The sequence below is a fragment of the Oncorhynchus nerka genome, linkage group LG9b (assembly GCF_034236695.1).
Source record: "Oncorhynchus nerka isolate Pitt River linkage group LG9b, Oner_Uvic_2.0, whole genome shotgun sequence".
NCBI classification, from domain to species: Eukaryota; Metazoa; Chordata; class Actinopteri; order Salmoniformes; family Salmonidae; genus Oncorhynchus; species Oncorhynchus nerka.
Window position 1 is genome coordinate 3,239,141 of NC_088424.1, and position 21,851 is coordinate 3,260,991.

General features: G+C 44.9%; 1 protein-coding gene across 1 annotated transcript in view; it reads left to right on the top strand.

The window, feature by feature from the left end:
- LOC115114112 (low-density lipoprotein receptor-related protein 8-like) overlaps positions 1-21,851 on the top strand; it is a 206,475-nt gene that overhangs the window by 167,997 nt on the left and 16,627 nt on the right. The window contains exons 9-15 of the mRNA XM_065013892.1: positions 5,090-5,209; positions 5,976-6,101; positions 6,204-6,272; positions 8,058-8,229; positions 10,484-10,717; positions 11,256-11,374; positions 17,967-18,106. Of these exons, the coding sequence (XP_064869964.1) occupies positions 5,090-5,209; positions 5,976-6,101; positions 6,204-6,272; positions 8,058-8,229; positions 10,484-10,717; positions 11,256-11,374; positions 17,967-18,106 (980 nt within the window). The remainder of the gene's footprint in view (positions 1-5,089; positions 5,210-5,975; positions 6,102-6,203; positions 6,273-8,057; positions 8,230-10,483; positions 10,718-11,255; positions 11,375-17,966; positions 18,107-21,851) is intronic.

A 21,851-nucleotide genomic window follows, 5' to 3' on the forward strand; every position in this document is an offset into this window, starting at 1 on the left:
TTTCTCCATCTCTCCCCCTCTCCTGCCCCCATCTCTCTCTTTCTCTGCCCCTCCCCCTCTCTCTTCTCCTTTTCCTCTCTCTCCTTCCCTCCCTCTCTGTCTCTCCGACTCAGGGTCTCATCAGCCTTTATTGCAGCTCATTAAAAGCGTGTCCACAGACACCTAGCTCATCCCTCTGCTCGCTCAACCCTTCACTGGCAAGATGTTCCCCTTAAAGCGGAGCAGCCCAGCAAACACACTCATGTTTATACAGCATACGGTAGACACACCAAAACACAGATGCCGTAAACCACACACACGCACAGCACGCACACACCAAATACTCACACAAACATGTATACACAGACACGACACACACACACACACACACATGTATACGCATATTTATAAGCACACATACACAAACACACACACAGCGGCCAGGATAATGGGCCCCAATTTACTCCAATTTACTCCCCTCAACCTTAACGCTGAAAAAATAAAGCGGTGTATTTCTCGGTGCGCTCAGGCGTGTGTTTTTATGTATTTGATATTTTACCGTTCCATTAGAAATAAAAGCCTATTACCACAAGTATTGATTGAATGCTGTTTCCTGACACAGCCTTTCTCATTTGAACACGGGCAGATGCTGCTTTTATCTCTGGGGTGAGCTTATGAGGAGCGCCGATGGAGGGAGGGAGATAAAAAAGGGATAGGGAGAGAAAGTGTGTGTGTGTTTGTGCACATACAGGTAACTGCCAAAATAATGGAAACACTTGAGTAAATGAGGGATACAAAGTGTATTGGAAGCACTGGCTTCCAAACAGGTGTGATTCTCAAGTTAATTAACATCCCATCATGCTTAGGGTCATGTATAAAAATGTTGGGCAGGCCATTATTTTGGCTACCATGGCTATGCCCCCAATAGGATGACAATTCCACCCATCCACAGGGCACGTGTGGTCACTGAATGGTTTGATGAGAATGATGTAAACCATATGCTCAGTCGATCTAAACCCAGCTGAACACTTATGGGAGATTCTGGAGTGGTGCTTGAGACAGCGTTTTCCAAAACCATCAAACAAATCAACAAATGAGGATATTTCTCGTTGAAGAAGGGTGTCACATCTGTCCCATAGAGTTTCCAGACACTTGTAGAATTTATGCTAAGGTACATTGGAGCTGTTCTGGATCGTGGTGTCCCAACACCTTATTAAGACACTTTGTGTGTGTGTGTGTGTGTGTGTGTGTGACAGGATGGTCCTTTTGAGGCTACTTGAGTGTGAAAACTGTGACAGCTTTCCAAACCCGCTCTCATGAATAGAGAGGAGTGATTTAGAGGTCACCTCCCAAATTGAACACCTTTCACACACACTAGGTGGAGACTGGCTTCTCACAAATTGATTGTGATGTGTCTTTCTTCTTTTCCTTGGGCTAGCCCAGGGCCTCCCAAACCTTTTTGGCCCGCGACCCCATTTTGATATATGAAAATTCTCGCGAACCCAACCATATGAAAAACAAAGTATGTAATTAACAGCCAATTTTGACTTTTTATTTTATTTGGGGCTATGGCAGTCAATTGCAAAACATAGCATCTAATAGCATTTCTGATTGTCTTCCCAACTCACCATCACATACTTTTGTGGGTCAATTGCAAATTAGTCTGGCATAATGTCTTTTGTCTCACCACCACTAATGAGATGGTCGACAGTGTGCACCTCATCTCCGCTGTCACATCCAACCTGGATCGTTATTTACTTTTTGGTTTTAATGCAGACGAGAGTACTGAATCCAGCTTCACACAGATAAGAGCCGGCAAAAGGGTAGCCTACCATGAGTTGTATGGTGCTTTCAAAACAACCGGGAACGAGGTCAACTCATGACGTCAGTGATCTTTAGGTCGGAAAGTCAGAGCTCCAGAAAGAGGCCTGAGTTCCCAAGTTGGATTGCCGTTCGAAGTGATCAGTTCAGTGAACGCACTGAAGTCTGAGATTTCCGATTTCCCAGTTCTGAGTTCCCAGTTGTTTTCATGCTCAGAGGGAGACGGCAGGGTATTCCCTTTTGAGTCAGGAACCAAAACTCCACTGTAGTGACCCATGAATGCGTTGTCTGTAGCATTCGGTCACCACAGCCCGATCAGCTGTTTGATTCCACTCACTGGCATGTCAACTGATCCAGAATCACAGTCAAACGGATTGGGAAGTAGGTCCGTCCCAAAGTGCTTTCCCAAGCGTTGGAGGTGAGCAGTCATCACTCGTGTGGGACACTTACTGATGCTGTTTTCTTTTCTTTTCTTTACTCAGAAAGTCAACCAGATCTTTTATTCAACCCCCCCCCCACCCTCGATAACCACCAAGCCTGTGTGAAATAGAACATCATCATGCTCTCTGGTGTCATATCTCCACATAGTATTGCAAACAAACACATCTAGCGCAGTGGATGTAGTTAGATGTAGTTTACAATGGAAGTTACCTACTGCAGTATCTCGGAGTTCTGTGCCCAGCTCTTTTGCCGCCAATTGTATGGGTATCATACAGTGCGTCCATATGGCAGAGGGAGACTCATTCATAACTAGAGTGCAGAGGCCGTGATAGATGGAGCCCCATCTGTGAAAAAGCATTCGATCCCATATGGAATCTGTTTATCGTCAACAAATTCAAGGACATTTAGGCCCTCACCATTTGGAGAGCATGAGCTGGGGAGGTTTTTGAGTCATTCACTCAGTTTCCTCTTGATTGCTAGCAATAGCGTCAATTCTTCGTTTAACAGTGTTATCTGACTACGGTACTGATCTGAGTTTCTGTGCCTTTGCCTCCCCGCGCAATTTTTTCACCATATTGTCACGCCCTGACCTTAGAGACTTTTTATTTCTCTATTTGATTAGGTCAGGGTGTGATTTTGGTGGGCATTCTAGTTTTCTATTTCTTTGTCTATTGTTGTCTCTGATTGGGAATCTTACTTAGGCAGCATGTTTTCTACCTGAGTTTGTGAGATCTTGTTTTTGTTCAGTTACTGTGTAGCCTGCAGAACGTTACGGTTGTTTATCGTTTTTTTTGGTGTTCATCTAAAATAAAGAAAGATGTATGCTGCGCCTTGGTCTCATTCCGACGGCGGCCGTAACACATGTCAATTGCGGCTGGTAATATCAAAGTCTCTGCAGTAGTCTGTGGTTTCATAGTGTAGCCATTCACCGTGGGAGGGTCAAGTTTCCCATTATTATTATTATTTCCCATTATGTAAGGTGGCTCTGTGGTTGAATTTTGTCTTTTAGATTTGAATCATTTTCATTTAGATTTTCAAGGTTAACCAAATTACAATGATTTTGAGATACAAGTACGATATTATGATACACTATATATAAAAAGTATGTGGACACCCCTTCAAATGAGTGGATTCGGCTATTTCAGCCACACCCGTTGCTGACAGGTGTATAAAGTCGAGCACACAGCCATGCAATCTCAATAGACACGGCAGCAGAATGGCCTTACTGAAGAGCTCAGTGACTTTCAAAGTGTCACCGTCATAGGATGCCACCTTTCCAACAAGTCGTTTCATAGAATTCTGCCAGAGCTGCACCGGTCAACTGTGCTGTTATTGTTATTGTGCTGTTATTGGGAATTGGAAACGTCTAGGAGCAACAACGGTTCAGCTGCAAAGTGGTAGGCCTCACAATACGAAATGGTAGGGCTCACAGCGGGACGGTGCTGAAGAGCATAAAGCGTAAAAATCGCCTGTCCTTCGTTGCAACACTCACTACCGAGTTCCAAACTGCATCTGAAAGCAACGTCAGCACAATAACTGTTTGTCGGGAGCTTCATGAAATGGGTTTCCATGGCCGAGCAGCCGCACACAAGACCTAAAATCCCCATCATGCGCAATGCCAAGCGTAGGCTGGAGTGGTGTAAAGCTCGCCACCATTGGACTCTAGAGCAGTGGAAATGTGATCTCTGGAGTGGTGAATCATGCTTCACTATCTGGCAGTCCGTCGGACGAATCTGGGTTTGGCGGATGCCGCTACCTGCCCGAATGCATATTGTCAACTGTAAAGTTTGGTGGAAAATGAATAATGGTCTGGGGCTGTCTGTTTTCCATGCTTTGGGCTAGGCCCCTTAGTTCCAGTGAAGGGAAATCTTAATGCTACAGCATACAATGACATTTAGACGATTCTGTGCAGAGCCCTGACCTCAACCCCATCGAACACCTTTGGGATGAATTGGAACACCGACTGCGAGCCAGGCCTAATCGCCCAAAATCAGTGCCTGACCTCACGAATGCTCTTGTGGCCGAATGGAATCAAGTCCCCTCAGCAATGTTCCAACATCTAGTGGAAAACCTTTCCAGAAGAGTGGAGGCTGTTCTAGCAGCAAAGGGGGGACCAACTCCATATTAATGCCCATGATTTTGGAATGACACATTCGAAGTCCACATACTTTTGGTCATGTAGTGTATGTACTGTATATATATATATAATATCATGATTTTGGAAATTCTCCCACAACCCCATTTTCATATCACGCAACCCCTAGTTTGGAAACCGCTGGGATACGCTGTTTTTCACTAATCTGCCGTTATTGGTGGAAAGCATTTTCTCAGCCATCCTTGATTGTTTAATTGGTGATAAATTCATCTTTATTGTGTTCAATCCTAATTCACTTCCTGAATGCTTTCATTCATTCGCTTCCTTCTCTCGCTCAGTCCTACTTCAAAACAGTGTGGGAACATGTGAGCGCAACTTGACTGGCAGCTATTTGATTGGGTTTTTACCGAAGAGGAGAGGAGAAAGCTGGGCATTGTGGAGGATCAGAGATGCTGAGAAGCTTCTAAACAAATTATTGAAGGGCACTCCATAGGATGGTGTTAACTCCTTCGGAACTCGAGGGAGATTCCGTGGAGTAGAACTGAGCAAGTGGGCTGAACGACTGAACGGAGACTGAGAAATGGAATTGGGCCACTTTCTCAGTTACTGTCATGGTTGTGTTCGCTTGGGCACGTCCAAGTCCAAGTAGTCCATCGCTGTTTCAGTCCGTTTTCTATTGTTTGGTGCTGAATGGACATGACCCAGGTGCTAAAAGGCCTCTCTTAGTGGTTATATCTGACCTCTGTCTCCCAGGACTCAACGAGTGCGCGCTCAACAATGGCGGCTGCTCTCACATCTGCCTGGATCGACCAATCGGCTACGAGTGCCATTGTCCCACCGGGTACCAGCTACTGGACAAGAGGACATGTGGAGGTGAATATTGAGAGCGTGCACACACACATACGACAGAATACAGATGTCAACACACACACACACAGAGAGACACACACAGTACAGTATAGACACACACAGCACAGTATAGACACACGCACATAAATAGTACCGTGACCTTCATACCCCCTTCTCGAAATTCCATTCCTTTTTTATCAGTATCGTTTCTCCATCTCACTCAAAGTTAGACTGTTATCTGTTGGAATAAATGTGAAGACTTGAACCCACAGATACAGTCTCATGTTTTCACCTCTCTTTTTGAATTTCAATTTCTCTCTTCAAAGTAACAGCTTTTAAGCCACAGAATTGATTGATCACCTTTTATTTGACCAAGCGAGATCTGGTCGGTCCAAGGTGACAGCTCTTTGCCCCCCACATTAAATTCAGAACTGCACCCACATACAAAACACACAGATGTTATTCTGTCCTCGTGGGGACCTAAAATGTGTTTCCATCCTAACCTTAACTCTAACCTTAACCCATAACCCTAAACCTAACCACTAACTCCTTACCCTAACACTAATTGTAACCCTGAACCTAACCCCTAAGCTTAAAATAGCCTTTGTCCTCATGGGGACGTGGGAAATGTCCCCACGAGGGAGGATTGTCCTTGTTTTTTTTCTATCCTTATGGGGACTTTGGGGGATTTTAGGTCCTCACAAGGATATAAGAACCAACCAACCAACATACACACCTCCACCATTAGAGTCCTGTGTGATTGATAACCCCCTCTTCCATTCCACCCCAGACATTGATGAGTGCGAGAGCCCCAACGCCTGCAGCCAGATCTGCATCAACTACAAGGGAGACTTCAAGTGTGAATGCTACCAAGGCTATGAGATGGACCCCGTCACCAAGACCTGCAAGGCAGAGGGTGAGTGACAGCGGGAGGGAAGGGAGAGAGTGAGGGTTGAAGCAGAGGGAGGAAGGAATGAAGGGAAGGACAGAGAGAGAGAGAGAGAGAGAGAGGGAGGTAGAGACATCAAGTATGAGTGCTACGAAGGCTATGAGATGGACCCCGTCACCAAGACCTGCAAGGCAGAGGGTGAGTGACAGCGGGAGGGAGGGAGGGAGGGAGGAGGAAAAGAGATGAACCCCAAACCGATCCCTAACCCATACCCCTTAAGCACTCATGTAGAATTGGATAGGTGTAAGCAGTATGGTTCAAATTCCACCTAGACTGTCAGATAGCAAGGTGGAGCTTTCAGCGTTGTTCATATCCATTCTCCTGAGATCTAGTGCCTATGGATGTGTGGCACAGGAGCTGGAGAAAAAAATGGAATATTTATACAGAAAGATCATAAGGTTATATCCGCTCTCTGTTTGCTGCATCAACAAGCACCCAAGAGGTTCAATTAGGTGTTTCTGTATTTCAGGAAAGAAACGACACCCTTAGCACCCATATAAAGGTTTTAATGCCATATTGTTTTTTTTGATAACAAAGAAGCACTTACGTTTTCCTCTGAATTATCTTGTTGCTCCTCATTGTCTTTTCATGCACCTGGGTTCGAACGTAGTTTACCTAAAACACCTAACAAGTGTCAGTATGACTACTGATTCACACACACACACACACACACACACACACACACTCTCATACTTACACACACAGCCCAGCCATGCTGAATGATATTAGTGCATTTTAATGAGAGTAATATCACAGCAGTCGACAAGCTTGAGGGACCCGCTGCTACTTTAGTGACACTCACTCACTCCCTCATTCACAAACTCACTCATTCACGCACTCACTGACACACACACACCACTGCTTCTTTAGTCACACTCCCTCCCTCACTCATTCACAAACTCACTCATTCACGCACTCACTGACACACACACACCACTGCTTCTTTAGTCGGTGAATCAGCGCTGTGTGTAACTCTCCCAATCCTTCCAATTAGGAAATGCTTTTTTAAGAATGTAAACATGGCCTCTTCTCTCCTCTTCTCTCAATTCCTCTCTCACTTCAAGCTTTTGGAGATTATTTTCTGAGGAGACAGGAATGACAGAAATGACCCTCTTGGCATTGTTATTTTGGAGAGGTACTCATGTCACGCTATTAGAAATAATTTGTTGTAATGAGCTAAACTGCTGTGACTCACCTTGGTACCCTGAGGGCATGTGAGCGTAATTAGATTGATTCCGAATGTAAATACGTCACTCTGTCGCTAAAGCTAGATAGGAAAGTAGTGTGGTTTAATTAGATAATGTTTCTTTATCCTGCTCCACTAGCTTTTGAGTTTTTTTGTTGGCAAGCGGGACTAGGCTATTTCAGCCACACCCGTTGCTGACAGGTGTATAAGATCTAACACACAGCCTTGCAATCTCCATAGACAAACATTGGCAGTAGAATGGTTTACAGCTGTGATTCTTTCTGGGTAAGTCTTTCTGGGTAACGCTACTTAACAGCTGCTACCTCGAGCCGTAAATAATCAATTTGACTATTTGTATTTTACACTGCTGCTACTCACTATTTACCCCTACCTACATGTACATATTACCTCATTTACCTTGACTAACCTGTACCCCCACACATTGACTCGGTTATTGTTTACTTTAGTTTATCTAGTAAATATTTTATTAACTCTTATTTCATTAAAACTGCAATGTTGGTTAAGGGCTTGTAAGTAAGCATTTCACTGTAAGTTCTACACCTGTTGTATTCGGCGCATGTGATAAATAAAAGGAGATTTGATTGGAAAAGTCAAGGGGTGTGAATACTTTCTCACCCCTTCCGTAGAAAGAGCCCAGGAAGATGGGCCATAGAATTTGAATTCTGGCCATAGAATATGGGTGAAATAAGTTGACCTCTCCACTTTCCCTTCTACAGGGAAGTCTCCCTACCTGATGTTCACCAACCGGCATGAGATCCGGCGGGTGGACCCGGTGAAGAAGGATTACAGCCAGGTGCTGGCAACCCAGAAAAACGCTGTGGCGCTTGACATAGACGTGGCCAATAACCGCCTGTTCTGGTGCGACCGCTTCCACCGCAACATCTACAGGTACTGGTTCTGACACTTGACCTTAGGGTTGCGATTTACAAAATTCCTGAAACTTTCCCCAAGTTCACAGGTTTTTCAGAGATTCTACTTGGAGGATTTCCAATTGAAGCATTGCCTCCTGATTCCCACCTGGGAACTTTGAGGGGAAAAAATCTGACCCCTTTCCGGATATTTAACCTATGAACTTTGGGAAGGACAATCACTCGCTCCCTCACTCACTAATGTCCTTATGCAATCACCTCTTAGGATTGCTTTGTTTTTGAAACTGTTTCGTCTTGAAAAATAAATATATTTCAAAAGTTGTTCATCTGAACGCATTTCAACACAGATGGATTGGATTAATATGGATTCATCTAGTGGATTATGTACATTCTTATATTATCATTTTTTTTCCTACTTGGGTGGGAGCCAGTCACATTTAATGAACTCATACCTCTCTAACCTCTACCTGGTGTCTCTTATCCCACATGGGAGTGTGCTAATTGGGACAGTATATCAGAGAACTGGAATCTATATGCATTACCTATACTAATCTCCCCTGTTGTAAAAGTGCCCAGTCATTAGCTTGTAGGACAGCTCCCTGTGTGGACAGCTGCTATTCTGGATACAGTGTCTCACCTACAGAGACTGACTGTGAGATGAACCCTTTGAAATTAACACAAGGTTAATTTATTTCGTTAAGCCATGGCCAGCCACAAGTGTCACGCTGTTACTGGCACCACTAGGACCATCAGCAATTGAAGCAGAGATTCAAACCAACACAGATTACTGACCTGTGCACTAGAGGTCTTCACGGGTCCAAAAAGTTAAGTCTGTTCTGAATTGGATCTTTGTCTTTCCCACCTGACCCGATATACATTTTTAAAAAAACAGACCCGCTCAGAATGAACCCGAGGACAGTCAGACCCGTTCTGAAAAGGCCTGTTGATAATAAGACACAAACAGACCCGTGCTGGTTCGGATCCCAGAGACCCTTTCAGATCTGAGAGTAGAACGAAAGAGCGAAAGAAACCGCCGACTGGGTGCTGCCAGTGCCATCAATAAACAAGCAATATTGTCCAAATGATCCACAGTTACATGTCCTTAAAAATTGCGTATATCAACAACCAAAATATGTGTTGTGTTTCGATGTGTAGCATATTCAAAACTTTATAGCCTATTGTTTTATTGGTTTTTACTTTCCTGAAACATGAATTGCCCCCCTCTGAGATTTAAGCGGGCATTGCTTGCATGTAGGCCTATAAGCTAAGGCATCCACTGTATGATATTAATATTGCAAAAAACAATATATAAAGGAAGAGAAGCTTATTATAGCCCTAGAGAGACCAAGAGAAAGAAAGATATGCCAGCAATATGTTCCCAATACCAACAAGCGTCCGCTATACAGCTAAAGCATACAAAAGGAAGCTAACTTGTTCATTTTTCAATCTGAATATTTTTTTTTACATATTATATTGTTAGATTAAAGGAGTAACTCTGGTAGGCCTAAAACATTCTTCCTCACCTCAAGTTCAACTGTCGGAGCCAGTTGGAGGGCTGATGCGTTCTGCCTCCTTAGGCCTGCAGTAGCTAATCCTACTAATAGCCACACCACATCAAACCTTGACAACTTTATTAGGGTAGTATCAAAAGTAAGTTATTGTTTATAGGGAAAACATAAACAGGTTATTATATTGTGGCGTTAAATGAATGTTTTGCATCTCGCCTTTTTTTGGTTTTTCCTTTTCATGTTTTGAGAGCGAGTAGCCCTAGTAAACCCTACTGGTAAATCTATTGTGTTTCGACAAACACACCATTACAGTTGGATCTTATTTTGTCCGAAGAAAATGGCTCAACGTAATGAAACAAAATACTTGTTGCATATTTAAAGAACTGATTTGAATAAAAGACGGCTAATTAAAATCACACATGTAAAAGAACCTTTATAAAAGTGTCTCCAGCAGGGATATAAACCTCCTCTGGCAGACCGTTACCAGTCTGACGTTTGCTCAAGTTGAAATCCCCTTTAAAGTTGATTCACAGTGCACAGGTTATCTATCTGCGTTGAATCCTGGCTCTTACTTTCGAGGTAGCTGGTGCAAGTCTTTGAGTGTGATTCACAAGCTTTTCTTTTTACACTCTCTCCCACACTCTCTCCCACACACTCTCTCCCACACACTCTCTCCCACACACTCTCTCCCACACACTCTTTCCCACACACTCTTTCCCACACACTCTCTCCCACACACTCTCTCCCACACACTCTCTCCCACAGTGCTCTGATCCCGGAGGCCAGTGTCCCGTCCCAGCAGGTGACCCTGGTGGACTCTGGCTCTCTCCTCTCCCCCGAGGGCCTGGCCCTAGACTGGGTCCAGCACAACCTCTACTGGACCGACTCGGGCCACAAGACCGTCTCGGTGGCCTCGGCCTACGACGGCCTCAAGAGGAGGGTGCTGGTGGACACGGAACTCAGCGAGCCCAGAGCCATAGCCCTGGACCCCCAGCACGGGTAAGTGTGGGGGGTTGTGTGTTGGTTTGTGGTCATGTTGGTGCAACCACCTCGTGAATCAAGAAGGCCAACAATGCCATGTTGAAAAGACAAGAGCACAGGTGAAAAAAGAGCTCCTGCTCTGGCAGAACTTCCACCAATAATATATCATGTCCACTGCGCCACAGAGTGTTACAGGCACAGATATGACCTCACCAGCTGTCAGCACAGTCACTGTACTTGTGATATGTTTTAACATTGTCATTGTCGTCAATGAGGACGAACGAACATGAGTTGGACACCGATGTGAATGTTTGTCAATATGTAGAGAGTATGTATGTCTGTGTAAACATGCATACAGCAGTAAACAGCTTGATTTCGTGTTGGTTTCCCTAGACTATCATAGTATAGGCCATTTAGCAGATGCTTTTTTCCCAAGCCGACTTAGTCATGCAGGCATACATTTTACCTAATGGTGGTCACGGGGATCAACCCACTATCCTGGCTTTGCAAGCGCTCTACCAACTGATCTACAGAGGACCACCGTTCCTCTCCCCAGGTTCATGTACTGGTCTGACTGGGGCACCCGGGCCAAGATTGAGAAGGCTGGGATGAATGGGGTGGACCGACAGGTCTTGGTGTCCGACAACATCGAGTGGCCCAACGGCATCACCCTAGGTAAGAGGGCGCGCACACTCTCACACAGACTCGCATATATGGTCACATATATACACACACATACACACACACACAAACACAAACAGATCCAGGCAGACGCACGCACACACAGGGGGGGTTTACACAACACCACTTTTAGGTGAGCGCTTTACAGTGGGTTTTCACCAACAACAAATTGGGCATTATAAGTTCTGCCCCCAGCGAGATATGCGGGGGGGATTGTAGGAAGGTAAGTGGTGAGAATCCTGCTAGCGGAGTGGTCGAAAAAGTTCAGCTCTGCTCTGCTTTATGCCAATTTCAAGCGAAGCGTTGGGTTGGAACGAAGCGTTGTCAAGAGGAGGCCGCCGCGTGAGATTTACCCTGTTGAAAGCCTTTGCTGAAATGCTTTGGTTTTAACAATAAAATGTGTTTTTTTTTCAAGCGAGCTTAAAAATATTTTTTCCTCTATATCTGTGCGCCTTAGAAACCTTTTAAGACCAGAACCGCTGGGCCTCAACCTAATGAGCAGTCATTGTGACTGCAACATTCTAACAGTGTAATTAATACATTTCATATATGCTATCGCAAAAATAATAAGACCTTGGGTAACATTAGAATACTAATATTATTATTTTATAACACAACAGAATTTTCATTGTGTTATGCAGGCTTTTTGTAAAAACACAACATTCAAGTGTTCAATCAATTTTATTCATGGAGTGCCTTTGTTACAACGATGAAACAGAACGCATATGTGTTGGAACACGGTAACAGCTTCTTATTACGACAAAATAAAAATCACCAATCACCGGGACGCATGATCAAATGATGAAAACATCAGTAGCCTAAACATGAGTGCCAAGTGACCTTGATAAATAGTGAAAATCAGCACACAGGCATTCAAATAAAAAATGTATTGGACACATACACATGGTTAGCAGATGTTAATGTGAGGGTAGCGAAATGCTTGTGCTTCTGGTTCTGACAGTGCAGGAATATCTAACAAGTAATCTAACAGTTCCCCAAAATCAACCTAATACACACAAATCTAAAAGGGATGAATGAGAATATGTACAAAAAAATATATGGATGAGCGATGGCCGAGCTGCATAGGCAAGGGTAACGATGTACGCTGAGAGTCGGGAAGCAAGTTCAGAGAGTGAATACATTGAATTAATTCATTAACAAAACAAGTAACACAAACAGCACACCGACATGAGACAGCTACAATGATGACTGGGGAAGAAACCAAAGGGAGTGACATTTAAAGGGCAGGTAATCGAGGAGGTGATGGTGTCCAGGTGAGTGTCATTATGCACGTAACGCTGGTGACAGGTGGGAGCCCTAACGAGCAGCCTGGTGACCTAGAGGCCGGAGAGGGAGCACACGCGATAGATGGTATAAAATACAGTTGAAGTCGGACGTTTACATACACAACGTGTTTTTCAACCACTCCACAAATTTCTTGTTAACAAACTATAGTTTTAGCAAGTCGGTTAGGACATCTACTTTGTGCATAACACAAGTCATTTTTCTAACAATTGTTTGTAGACACATTATTTCACTTATAATTCACTGTATCACAATTCCACTAGGTCAGAGGTTTACATACACTAAGTTGACTGTGCCATAAAAATGATGTCATGGCTTTAGAAGTTTCTGTTAGGCTAATTGACATCATTTGAGTCAATTGGAGGTATACCTGTGGATGTATTTCAAGGCCTACCTTCAAACTCAGTGCATCTTTGCTTGACATCATGAGAAAATCAAAGGAAATCAGCCAAGACCTCCACAAATCTGGTTCATCCTTGGGAGCAATTTCCAAATGCCTGAAGGTTCCATGTTCATCTGTACAAACAATAGTACGCTTGTATAAACACCATGGGACCACGCAGCTGTCATACCGCTCAGGAAGAAGACGCGTTTTGTCTCCTAGAGATGAACATACTTTTGTGCGAAAAGTGCAAATCAATCCCAGAACAACGACCTTGTGAAGATGCTGGAGGAAACAGGTACAAAAGTGTCTATATCCACAGTAAATCAAGTCCTATATCGACATAACCTGAGAGGCCGCTCAGCAAGGAAGAAGCCACTGCTCCAAAACCACCTAAAAAAGACAGACTACAATTTGCAACTGCACATGGGGACAAAGATTGTACTTTTTGGAGAAAAGTCCTCTGGTCTGATGAAACAAAAATAGAACTGTTTGGCCATAATGACCATCATTATGTTTGGAGGAAAAAGGAGGAGGCTTGCAAGCTGAAGAACACCATCCCAATCATGATGCACAGGGATGGCAGCATCATGTTATGGGGTGCTGCAGGAGGGACTGGTGCACTTCACAAAATAGATGGCATCATGAGTTAAGGAAAATGATGTGGATATATTGAAGAAACATCAAGACATCAGTCAGGAAGTTAAAGCTTGGTTGCAAATAAGTAACCCCAAGCATACTTCCAAAGTTATGGCAAAATGGCTTAAGGGCAACAAAGTCAAGTTATTGGAGTGACATCACAAAGCCCTGACCTCAATCCTATAGAACATTTGTGGGCAGAACTGAAAAAGCGTGTGCGAGCAAGTCGGCCTACAAACCTGACTCAGTTACACCAGCTCTGTCAGGAGGAATGGGCCAAAATTCACCCAACTTATTGTGGGAAGCTTGTGGAAGGTTACCAGAAACATTTGACCGAAGTTAAACAATTTAAAGGCTATACTACCAAATAGTAATTGAGTGTATGTAAACTTCTGACCCACTGGGAATGTGATTAAAAAAATAAAAGCTGAAATAAATCATTCTCTCTACTATTATTCTGACATTTCACATTCTTAAAATAAAGTGGTGATCCTAACTGACCTAAAACAGGGAATTTTTACTCAGATTAAATGTCAGGAATTGTGAAAAACTGAGTTTAAATGTATTTGGCAAGGGGAGGGTTAACTTCCAACTTCAACTCTATTAATGAATGATGTGAGTAATGTAAGATATGTAAACATTGTGTGGCATTATATAAAGTGGCATAATTTTAAAGTGACTAGTGATCCATTTGTTAAAGTGGCCAGTGATTGGGTTTCCATGTAGGCAGCAGCCTCTCTGAGTTAGTCATTGCTGTTTAGCAGTCTGATGGCCTTGAGATGGAAGCTGTTCTTCAGTCTCTCGGGCCCAGCTTTGATGCACCTGTACTGACCTCTACTTCTGGATGGTAGCGATGCGAACAGGCAGTGGCTCGGGTAGCTGTTGTCTTTGATTATCTTTTTTGCCTTCCTGTGACATCGGGTGCTATAGGAGTCATGGAGGGCAGGTAGTTTTCCCCCAGTGATCGCGTTGTGCAGACCGCACCACCCTCTGGAGAGCCTTGCTGTTGAGGGCGGAGCAGTTGCCGTACCAGGCTGTGATGCAGCCCAACAGGATGCTCTTGATTGTGGATCTGTAAATGTTAGTCAGGGTTTTAGGTAACAAGCCAAATGTCATCAGCCCCCTGAGGTTGAAGAGGTGCTGTTGCGCCTTCTTCACCACACTGTCTGTGTGGGTGGACCATTTCAGTTTGTCGTTGATGTGTACACCGAGAAACTTAAAACTTTCCACCTTCTCCACTGCTGTCCCTTCAATGTGGATAGGGGGGGTGCTCCCTCTGCTGCTTCCTGAAGTCCACGATCATCTCCTTTGTTTTGTTGACGTTGAGTGAGAGGTTGTTTTCCTGACACCACACTCCGAGTGCCCTCACCTCCTCCCTGTAGGTTGTCTCGTCATTTGTGGTAAATGACTTTGAGTTAGAGGGGGTTTTCCTGACACCACACTCCGAGTGCCCTCACCTCCTCCCTGTAGGTTGTCTCGTCATTTGTGGTAAATGACGTTGAGTGAGAGGGTTTTCCTGACACCACACTCAGAGTGCCCTCACCTCCTCCCTGTAGGCTGTCTCGTCATTTTTGGCAATCAAGCCCCATACTGTTGTGTCGTCTGCGAATTTGATGATTGAGTTGGAGGCATGCATGGCCACGCAGTCATGGGTGAACAGGATTGGGCTGAGCACGCACCCTTGTGGGGCCCTAGTGTTGATGGTCAGTGAGGTGGAGATGTTGTTTCCTACTTTCACCACCTCGGGGCGGCCCGTCAAAGTCCAGGACCCAATTGCACAGGGTGGGGTTGAGGCCCAGGGCCTCCAGCTTGATGTTGAGCTTGGTGGGTACTATGGTGTTGAAAGCTGAGCTGTAGTCAATGAACAGCATTCTTACAAAAGTATTCCTGTTGTACATGATGGGATAGGGCAGTGTGGTGGCAATTGCGTCGTCTGTGGGCCTGTTAGACCCACTTCAATTTGCATAAAGCCCTATGGTGGCCGGTAAGGAGGTGGCCGGTAAGGAGGTGCTACGGGATGGTATGGTGGCCGGTAAGGAGGTGGCCGGTAAGGAGGTGCTACGGGATGGTATGGTGGCCGGTAAAGAGGTTGCCGGTAAGGAGGTGCTACGGGGTGGTATGGTGGCCGGTAAGGAGGTGGCCGGTAAGGAGGTGCTACGGGGTGGTGTGGTGGCCGGTAGGTAAGGAGGTGGCCTGTAAGGAGGTGCTACGGGGTGGTATGGTGGCCGGTAAGGAGGTGGCCGGTAAGGAGGTGCTACGGGGTGGATGGTGGCCTGTAAGGAGGTGCTACGGGGTGGTATGGTGGCCGGTAAGGAGGTGGCCGGTAAGGAGGTGGTCGGTAAGGAGGTGCTACGGGGTGGTATGGTGGCCGGTAAGGAGGTGGCCGGCAAGGAGGTGGCCGGTAAGGAGGTGGCAAGGAGGTACGGGGTGGTATGGTGGTGTGGCCGGTAAGGAGGGTGTAAGGAGGTGCTACGGGGTGGTATGGTGGCCGGTAAGGAGGTGGCGGTAAGGAGGTGCTACGGGGTGGTATGGTGGCCGGTAAGGAGGTGGCCGGTAAGGAGGTGCTACGGGGTGGTATGGTGGCCGGTAAGGAGGTGGCCGGTAAGGAGGTGCTACGGGGTGGTATGGTGGCCGGTAAGGAGGTGCTACGGGGTGGTATGGTGGCCGGTAAGGAGGTGCTACGGGATGGTATGGTGGCCGGTAAGGAGGTGATATGATCCTTGACTAGTCTCTCAAAGCACTTCATGATGACAGAAGTGAGTACTGCGGGACGGTAGTCATTTAGTTCAGTTATCTTTGCCTTCTTGGGGGGGGGAAATAATGGTGGCCATCATGAAGCATGTGGGAACAGCAGACTGGGATAGGGAGCGATTGAATGTGTCTGTAAACATACCAGCCAGCTGGTCTGCACATGCTCTGGCATTATAATGAATGTGTCAATATGACAGGAGTAGAAACTGTCAATTATTGTCAGCTCGTGCTTACATTGAGTGCATCTTTGCGCAATGGAATCAGTTGGATTAAATTTAGCTGTTATCCCTTGTCCTAACAGTTGATACATTCTTCGTAACTGTCACTTGCTTGGCACTTTAACATACCTTTGTTTGCTTGTATTACTTAATAGTCTCCAGTTTTCCGCTGTGCAGGTGCCTTATTTTGCAGAGGGAGGGTTCTCCCATCTCACTTCGTTCATGGTGCCCGACTGGGCTTGTTTTCTTTGCAGTAGTTGTTCGCCAATGACAATGAGATGAAGAAATTGCCCATGGTGACATTTCTCCCCTTGCCAACAACATAAGGTTCTACAAGCCTCATCACCGCATTCTCCTAAACTCGCTCACCTTCTGCCCGATGTAAATCTGTTCCCAGGTGTTGAAAGCTGTTCAGCATGTACAGTTACGCATGCTCTCACTGTGTAGCCTACTCCAAGTAGGTCAGAGTAGACTGATAAGACTACTTGGATTGGTGGACTGATATAGGGTACATACCATTTAGAGATTATGATTAGAGTATACCAATGCAATAGAATGGCCCACCCTGTTCTTCATTCACAATTGGTGATTACATCATTAGGCATCGTTCGCTTCCCCTCGCTCAACAACTCACCCATTCTCCCTTTCTCCCACATCATACTTTACCTCGTTTATTTCATCTGTTGTTATATTGGTTTAAATGAGTTTTGGGATACTTTAGGATCAGTATCGAGGCAGTTATGGGCGTGATTATCAGCTGGGGAGAAGGAGCGGAGCAGGCCGAACTGTTGGGAAAAGGAGGGTCAATGGGGGAAAACCGTTCAAAAAATGAAAGGTTATAACTCCAGTTCTGTGTGTGATATTAAGATTCTAACACTGACGATGTGTTATATAGACTTATTTTGGAAAAGTAGCAGTCAAAATAACTGCGTTTAGCAGTTCCAATGTTAACAATGATAATACAGTCCATTTGTAAAGTGCTTTTCCTTAGTTTCTTGCTTTGTTTTGTTTTGGTTTTCACTAGTTTTGTTACATAGTGAACTTAGACTTTTACAGTTGATAACTCATCTCCTTCGAGTTGAAACTTCTTGATATAACCCCAATTGATTGTTTGACTAAATATTATAATGAACAGTGTTTTCTGAGCTTTATGTCTGCCCAAGTGGCCATCAATGTGTGTGTGTGTGTGTGTGTGTGTGTGTGTGTGTGTGTGTGTGTGTGTGTGTGTGTGTGTGTGTGTGTGTGTGTGTGTGTGTGTGTGTGTGTGTGTGTGTGTGCACGCGCGCATCAGATGTAGCCAACAGACGTCTGTACTGGGTGGACTCCAAGCTGCACCTCATCTCCAGCGTGGACCTGAACGGGGCTCACCGCCGGACACACCTGTCCTCTTCAGAGAGACTGGGACACCCCTACGCACTGGCTGTGTTTGAGGTGAGAGAGAGTGTGTGTGTGTGGTTTTGCCGGTGTGTGCCACTCTAATGGGAACATCTTGCGAGTGAAGGGTTGAGCGAGTAGAGGAATAAGCTAGGTGTCTGTGGAAATGCTTTTAATGAGCTGAAATAAAGGCCGATGAGAAGTTGGAGACACAGATAGAGGGTGGAAGGGTAGGAGAGAGGTGAAAAGAGAGGGGAAGGGGCAGAGAGAGAGAACTTTATTCTAGAAAAATAAAGTCATCAAAAAATGATCTATGTGGGTTAAGATGGGAAATGAAGGCCTGACAATTGTCTATTCAATTATATACTTTCAGTTAGGGTTGCATATTATAGTAACTTTCCCCAAATTCCCAGGTTTCCCAGTTGGAAGATTACCGGAATCAGGAAATCAAAAATCCTACAACCAGGATTTCTGGAAAACCTGAGAATTTTTGTAAAGTTACCAGAATTTTGCAACCCTTGTCAAATTTATCCTAGGATCAGCCAGGGTGCACAATAACTATTTGTGTAATGCCAATAGTTATACAAGCTACAAAAGTTTTAAAAATCCTACAATGGGATTTCTAAGAAAACCTTACCAGAATTTTGCAACCCTTGTCAAATTTATCCTAGGATCACCCAATAGTTATACAAGCTACAAAAGTTAAAGGGGTAGTTCACCCAAATTACAAAATAACACATCGGTTTCCTTAAAGTCCCAGTGCAGTCAACTAGTTTTATATACATTTCCATACTATGAGGTTGGAATAATACTGTGAAATTGTAAAAGCTGACATTTGTAAAAGCTGAAAATTCAGCCTGTTTTGGTGGGATGGAGCTTTGGTATGGTGTTAATAGACAAATAAGAAAGAATGTTCCAAACCTCTCTGCCAATAACAGCTAGTTTTCAGTTTTCCCCATCCCCACTCAGACATTCCTAGCTAAATTATTTATTGAGAAATTGAGCTTTGCCAAGAAGCTATTTTTGTTGTTTTTTTGACAATTTATTTGAATAGAATCACAGTAAGGCACTTAATTGTTACCCAGAAAGGATTTGATATTGATATAAAAACATCTGCATTGAACTTTGAAGCAATCTATGGACAATGCATGACAGCAATCCATGTTTTGGTTTTGTTTACCTGGCCACTGTTTCAAATGCTAACTTTTTTGTACAAATATATTAGCATTATTAGCATTTTCGCGTATCATGTCCAAATCATCCATAAGTAACTTCATTGAGCTACACAATCAACTTGTGATTTTTTTTACCCCTATTTCGAGGTATCCAATTGGTAGTTATAGTCCTGTCCCATCGCTGCAACTCCCGTACGGACTCAGGAGAGGTGAAGTTCAAGAGCCGTGCGTCCTCCGAAACACAACCCAGCCAAGCCGCGCTGCTTCTTGACACTCAAACAGTGTCAAGAACCCACTCAAACAGGAAGCCAGCCGCACCAATGTGTCAGAGGAAACACCGTACACACCTGGCAGCCATGTCAGTGTGCATTGCGCCCGGTCCAGCCACAGGAGTCACTAGTGTGCGATGGGACAGGAACATCCCTGCCGGCCAAACCCTCCCCTAACCCGGACGACGCTGGGCCAATTGTGCGCCGCCCCATGGGTCTCCCGGTTACGGCCGGCTTCGACAGAGCCTGGACTCGAACCAGGTTCTCTAGTGGCACAGCTAGCACAGCGATGCAGTGCCTTAGACCACTGCGCCACTCGGGAGGCCTTAAGGATGATTTTGACATGAAGCACAAACATGCTAATATACTGTAGGTACCATGTCCTCCTAATTCAATATCTAGACACATTTTTTGTATGTCTTTCAAATATCATTAATTTCCGACTTGACTGTCCCCATTACCCTCCCCATTACCCTCCTGAGACAGAAACTCCAGAAGTAGAGACAGCCATTAAGTAATTAATGGCGCTACACAGACGGAGCGATCGTTACCCTGGGCTGCTATCTTCTCCTAAACAAATATCAACACACGTTAGATTTCTTTTATTTTTTACTGTGTATGTCTTTCATTGCTTGACTGTCCTTATTGACCTATGCAGACTAGGGACCCCAGGCGGAAAGACATTCAAGTCATTGAATGGTGTAACGCTGACTGACGGAGCTATCATTAGCCGTGCTGTGTCACGCAGCGCTTGATGTCTGTGTTTCGTCTCCCACTGCTGTGTGCGCGGGTGTGTGTTTAGTCTATGACTGCTGTGTTTGTTTTGTCTTCCCCTCTGGGACGACAGACTGTGCGGAATAAACAGAGGAGTTAGTGGAGAGGAGAGGGAGCTGAGAGCTGCCCACAGAGCTCTGTTGTTGTTAGTGACACACACACTGCAGTCAAGGGCCACAACATTGGCACACACAGATGCAAGTGCGTGGGCACATATATACACACACACACACTGCAGTCAGGGCCACAACACTGGCACACACATGCATATTGATGTACACACATACAGATTATTGCACGTACACACAGATGCTCGTATGCACACACACACTGCAGGCACAGCTTTGACACACTGGCATCCACTCAGATTAAAGTTTTACTGCTGGCCCTAGTCATATCGCACACAGACAGGCTGGCAGCTGGGTAACGGGTGGGCCAGAGGGAAGTGTCTGTCTATGTGATGTGTGTGTGCTTATGCAAACACAGCATGTGTTTGTGCGTGGTGCATTTGCTTGCTCCCAAGTAGGGCTGCGGTGGTCATGAAACTTTGGAACGTCTACATCGGGGATCATTAACTAAATTCAGCTGTGGCACAACTTTCTATTTTGCGGATGGTCAGGGGGCCGGAACATATTTACTAATAATTTGGGGACTGAAAATTGACGGCAAGAAGCCCAAACAGATATAATATTAGACTAAAACATAACAATTTTATACCTTGCTTACATTTGTATACCATCACATATACTGAACAAAAATATAAACGCAACATGTCAAGTGTTTGTTCCATGTTTCATGAGCTGAAATAAGCAATTCCAGAAATGTTCCATATGCACAAAAATATTATTTCTCTCAAATTTTGTGCACAAGTTTGTTTACATCCCTGTTAGTGAGCATTTCTCCTTTGCCAAGATAATCCATCCACCTGACAGGTGTGGCATATCAAGAAGCTGAATAAACAGCATGATCATTACACAGGTGCACCTTGTGCTGGAGACAATAAAATGCCACTCTAAAATGTGCAGTTTAGTCACATAACACAATGCCACAGATGTCTCAAGTTTTGAGGGAGCGTGCAATTGGCATGCTGACTGCAGGAATGTCCACCAGAGTTGTTGCCAGAGAATTTTATGTTCATTTCTCTACCATAAGCTGCCTCCAATGTCGCTTCAGAGAATTTGGCGGTACGTCCAAACAGCCTCACAACCGCAGACCACGTGTAACCGCGCCAACCCAGTACCTTCACATCCGGCTTCTTCACCAGCCACCCGGACAGCTGATGAAACTGAGTATATCTGTCTGTAATAAAGCCCTTTTGTGGAGAAAAACTCATTCTGATTGGCTGGGCCTAGCTCCCCAGTGGGTGGGCCTATGCCCTCTCAGGCCCATCCTCAGGCTCTCAGGCTCAGACTGCGCCGCTGCCCAGTCATGTGAAATCCATAGATAAGTGCCTAATTCATTTATTTCAATTGACTGATTTCCTTACATGCACTGCGCATTTTCTTTCATTCTGAGAACCGTAGGTGGACGCTCGGCTTGGGCAATATACTGTTTATACCGTATACCGGGGTATTCTGAAATACC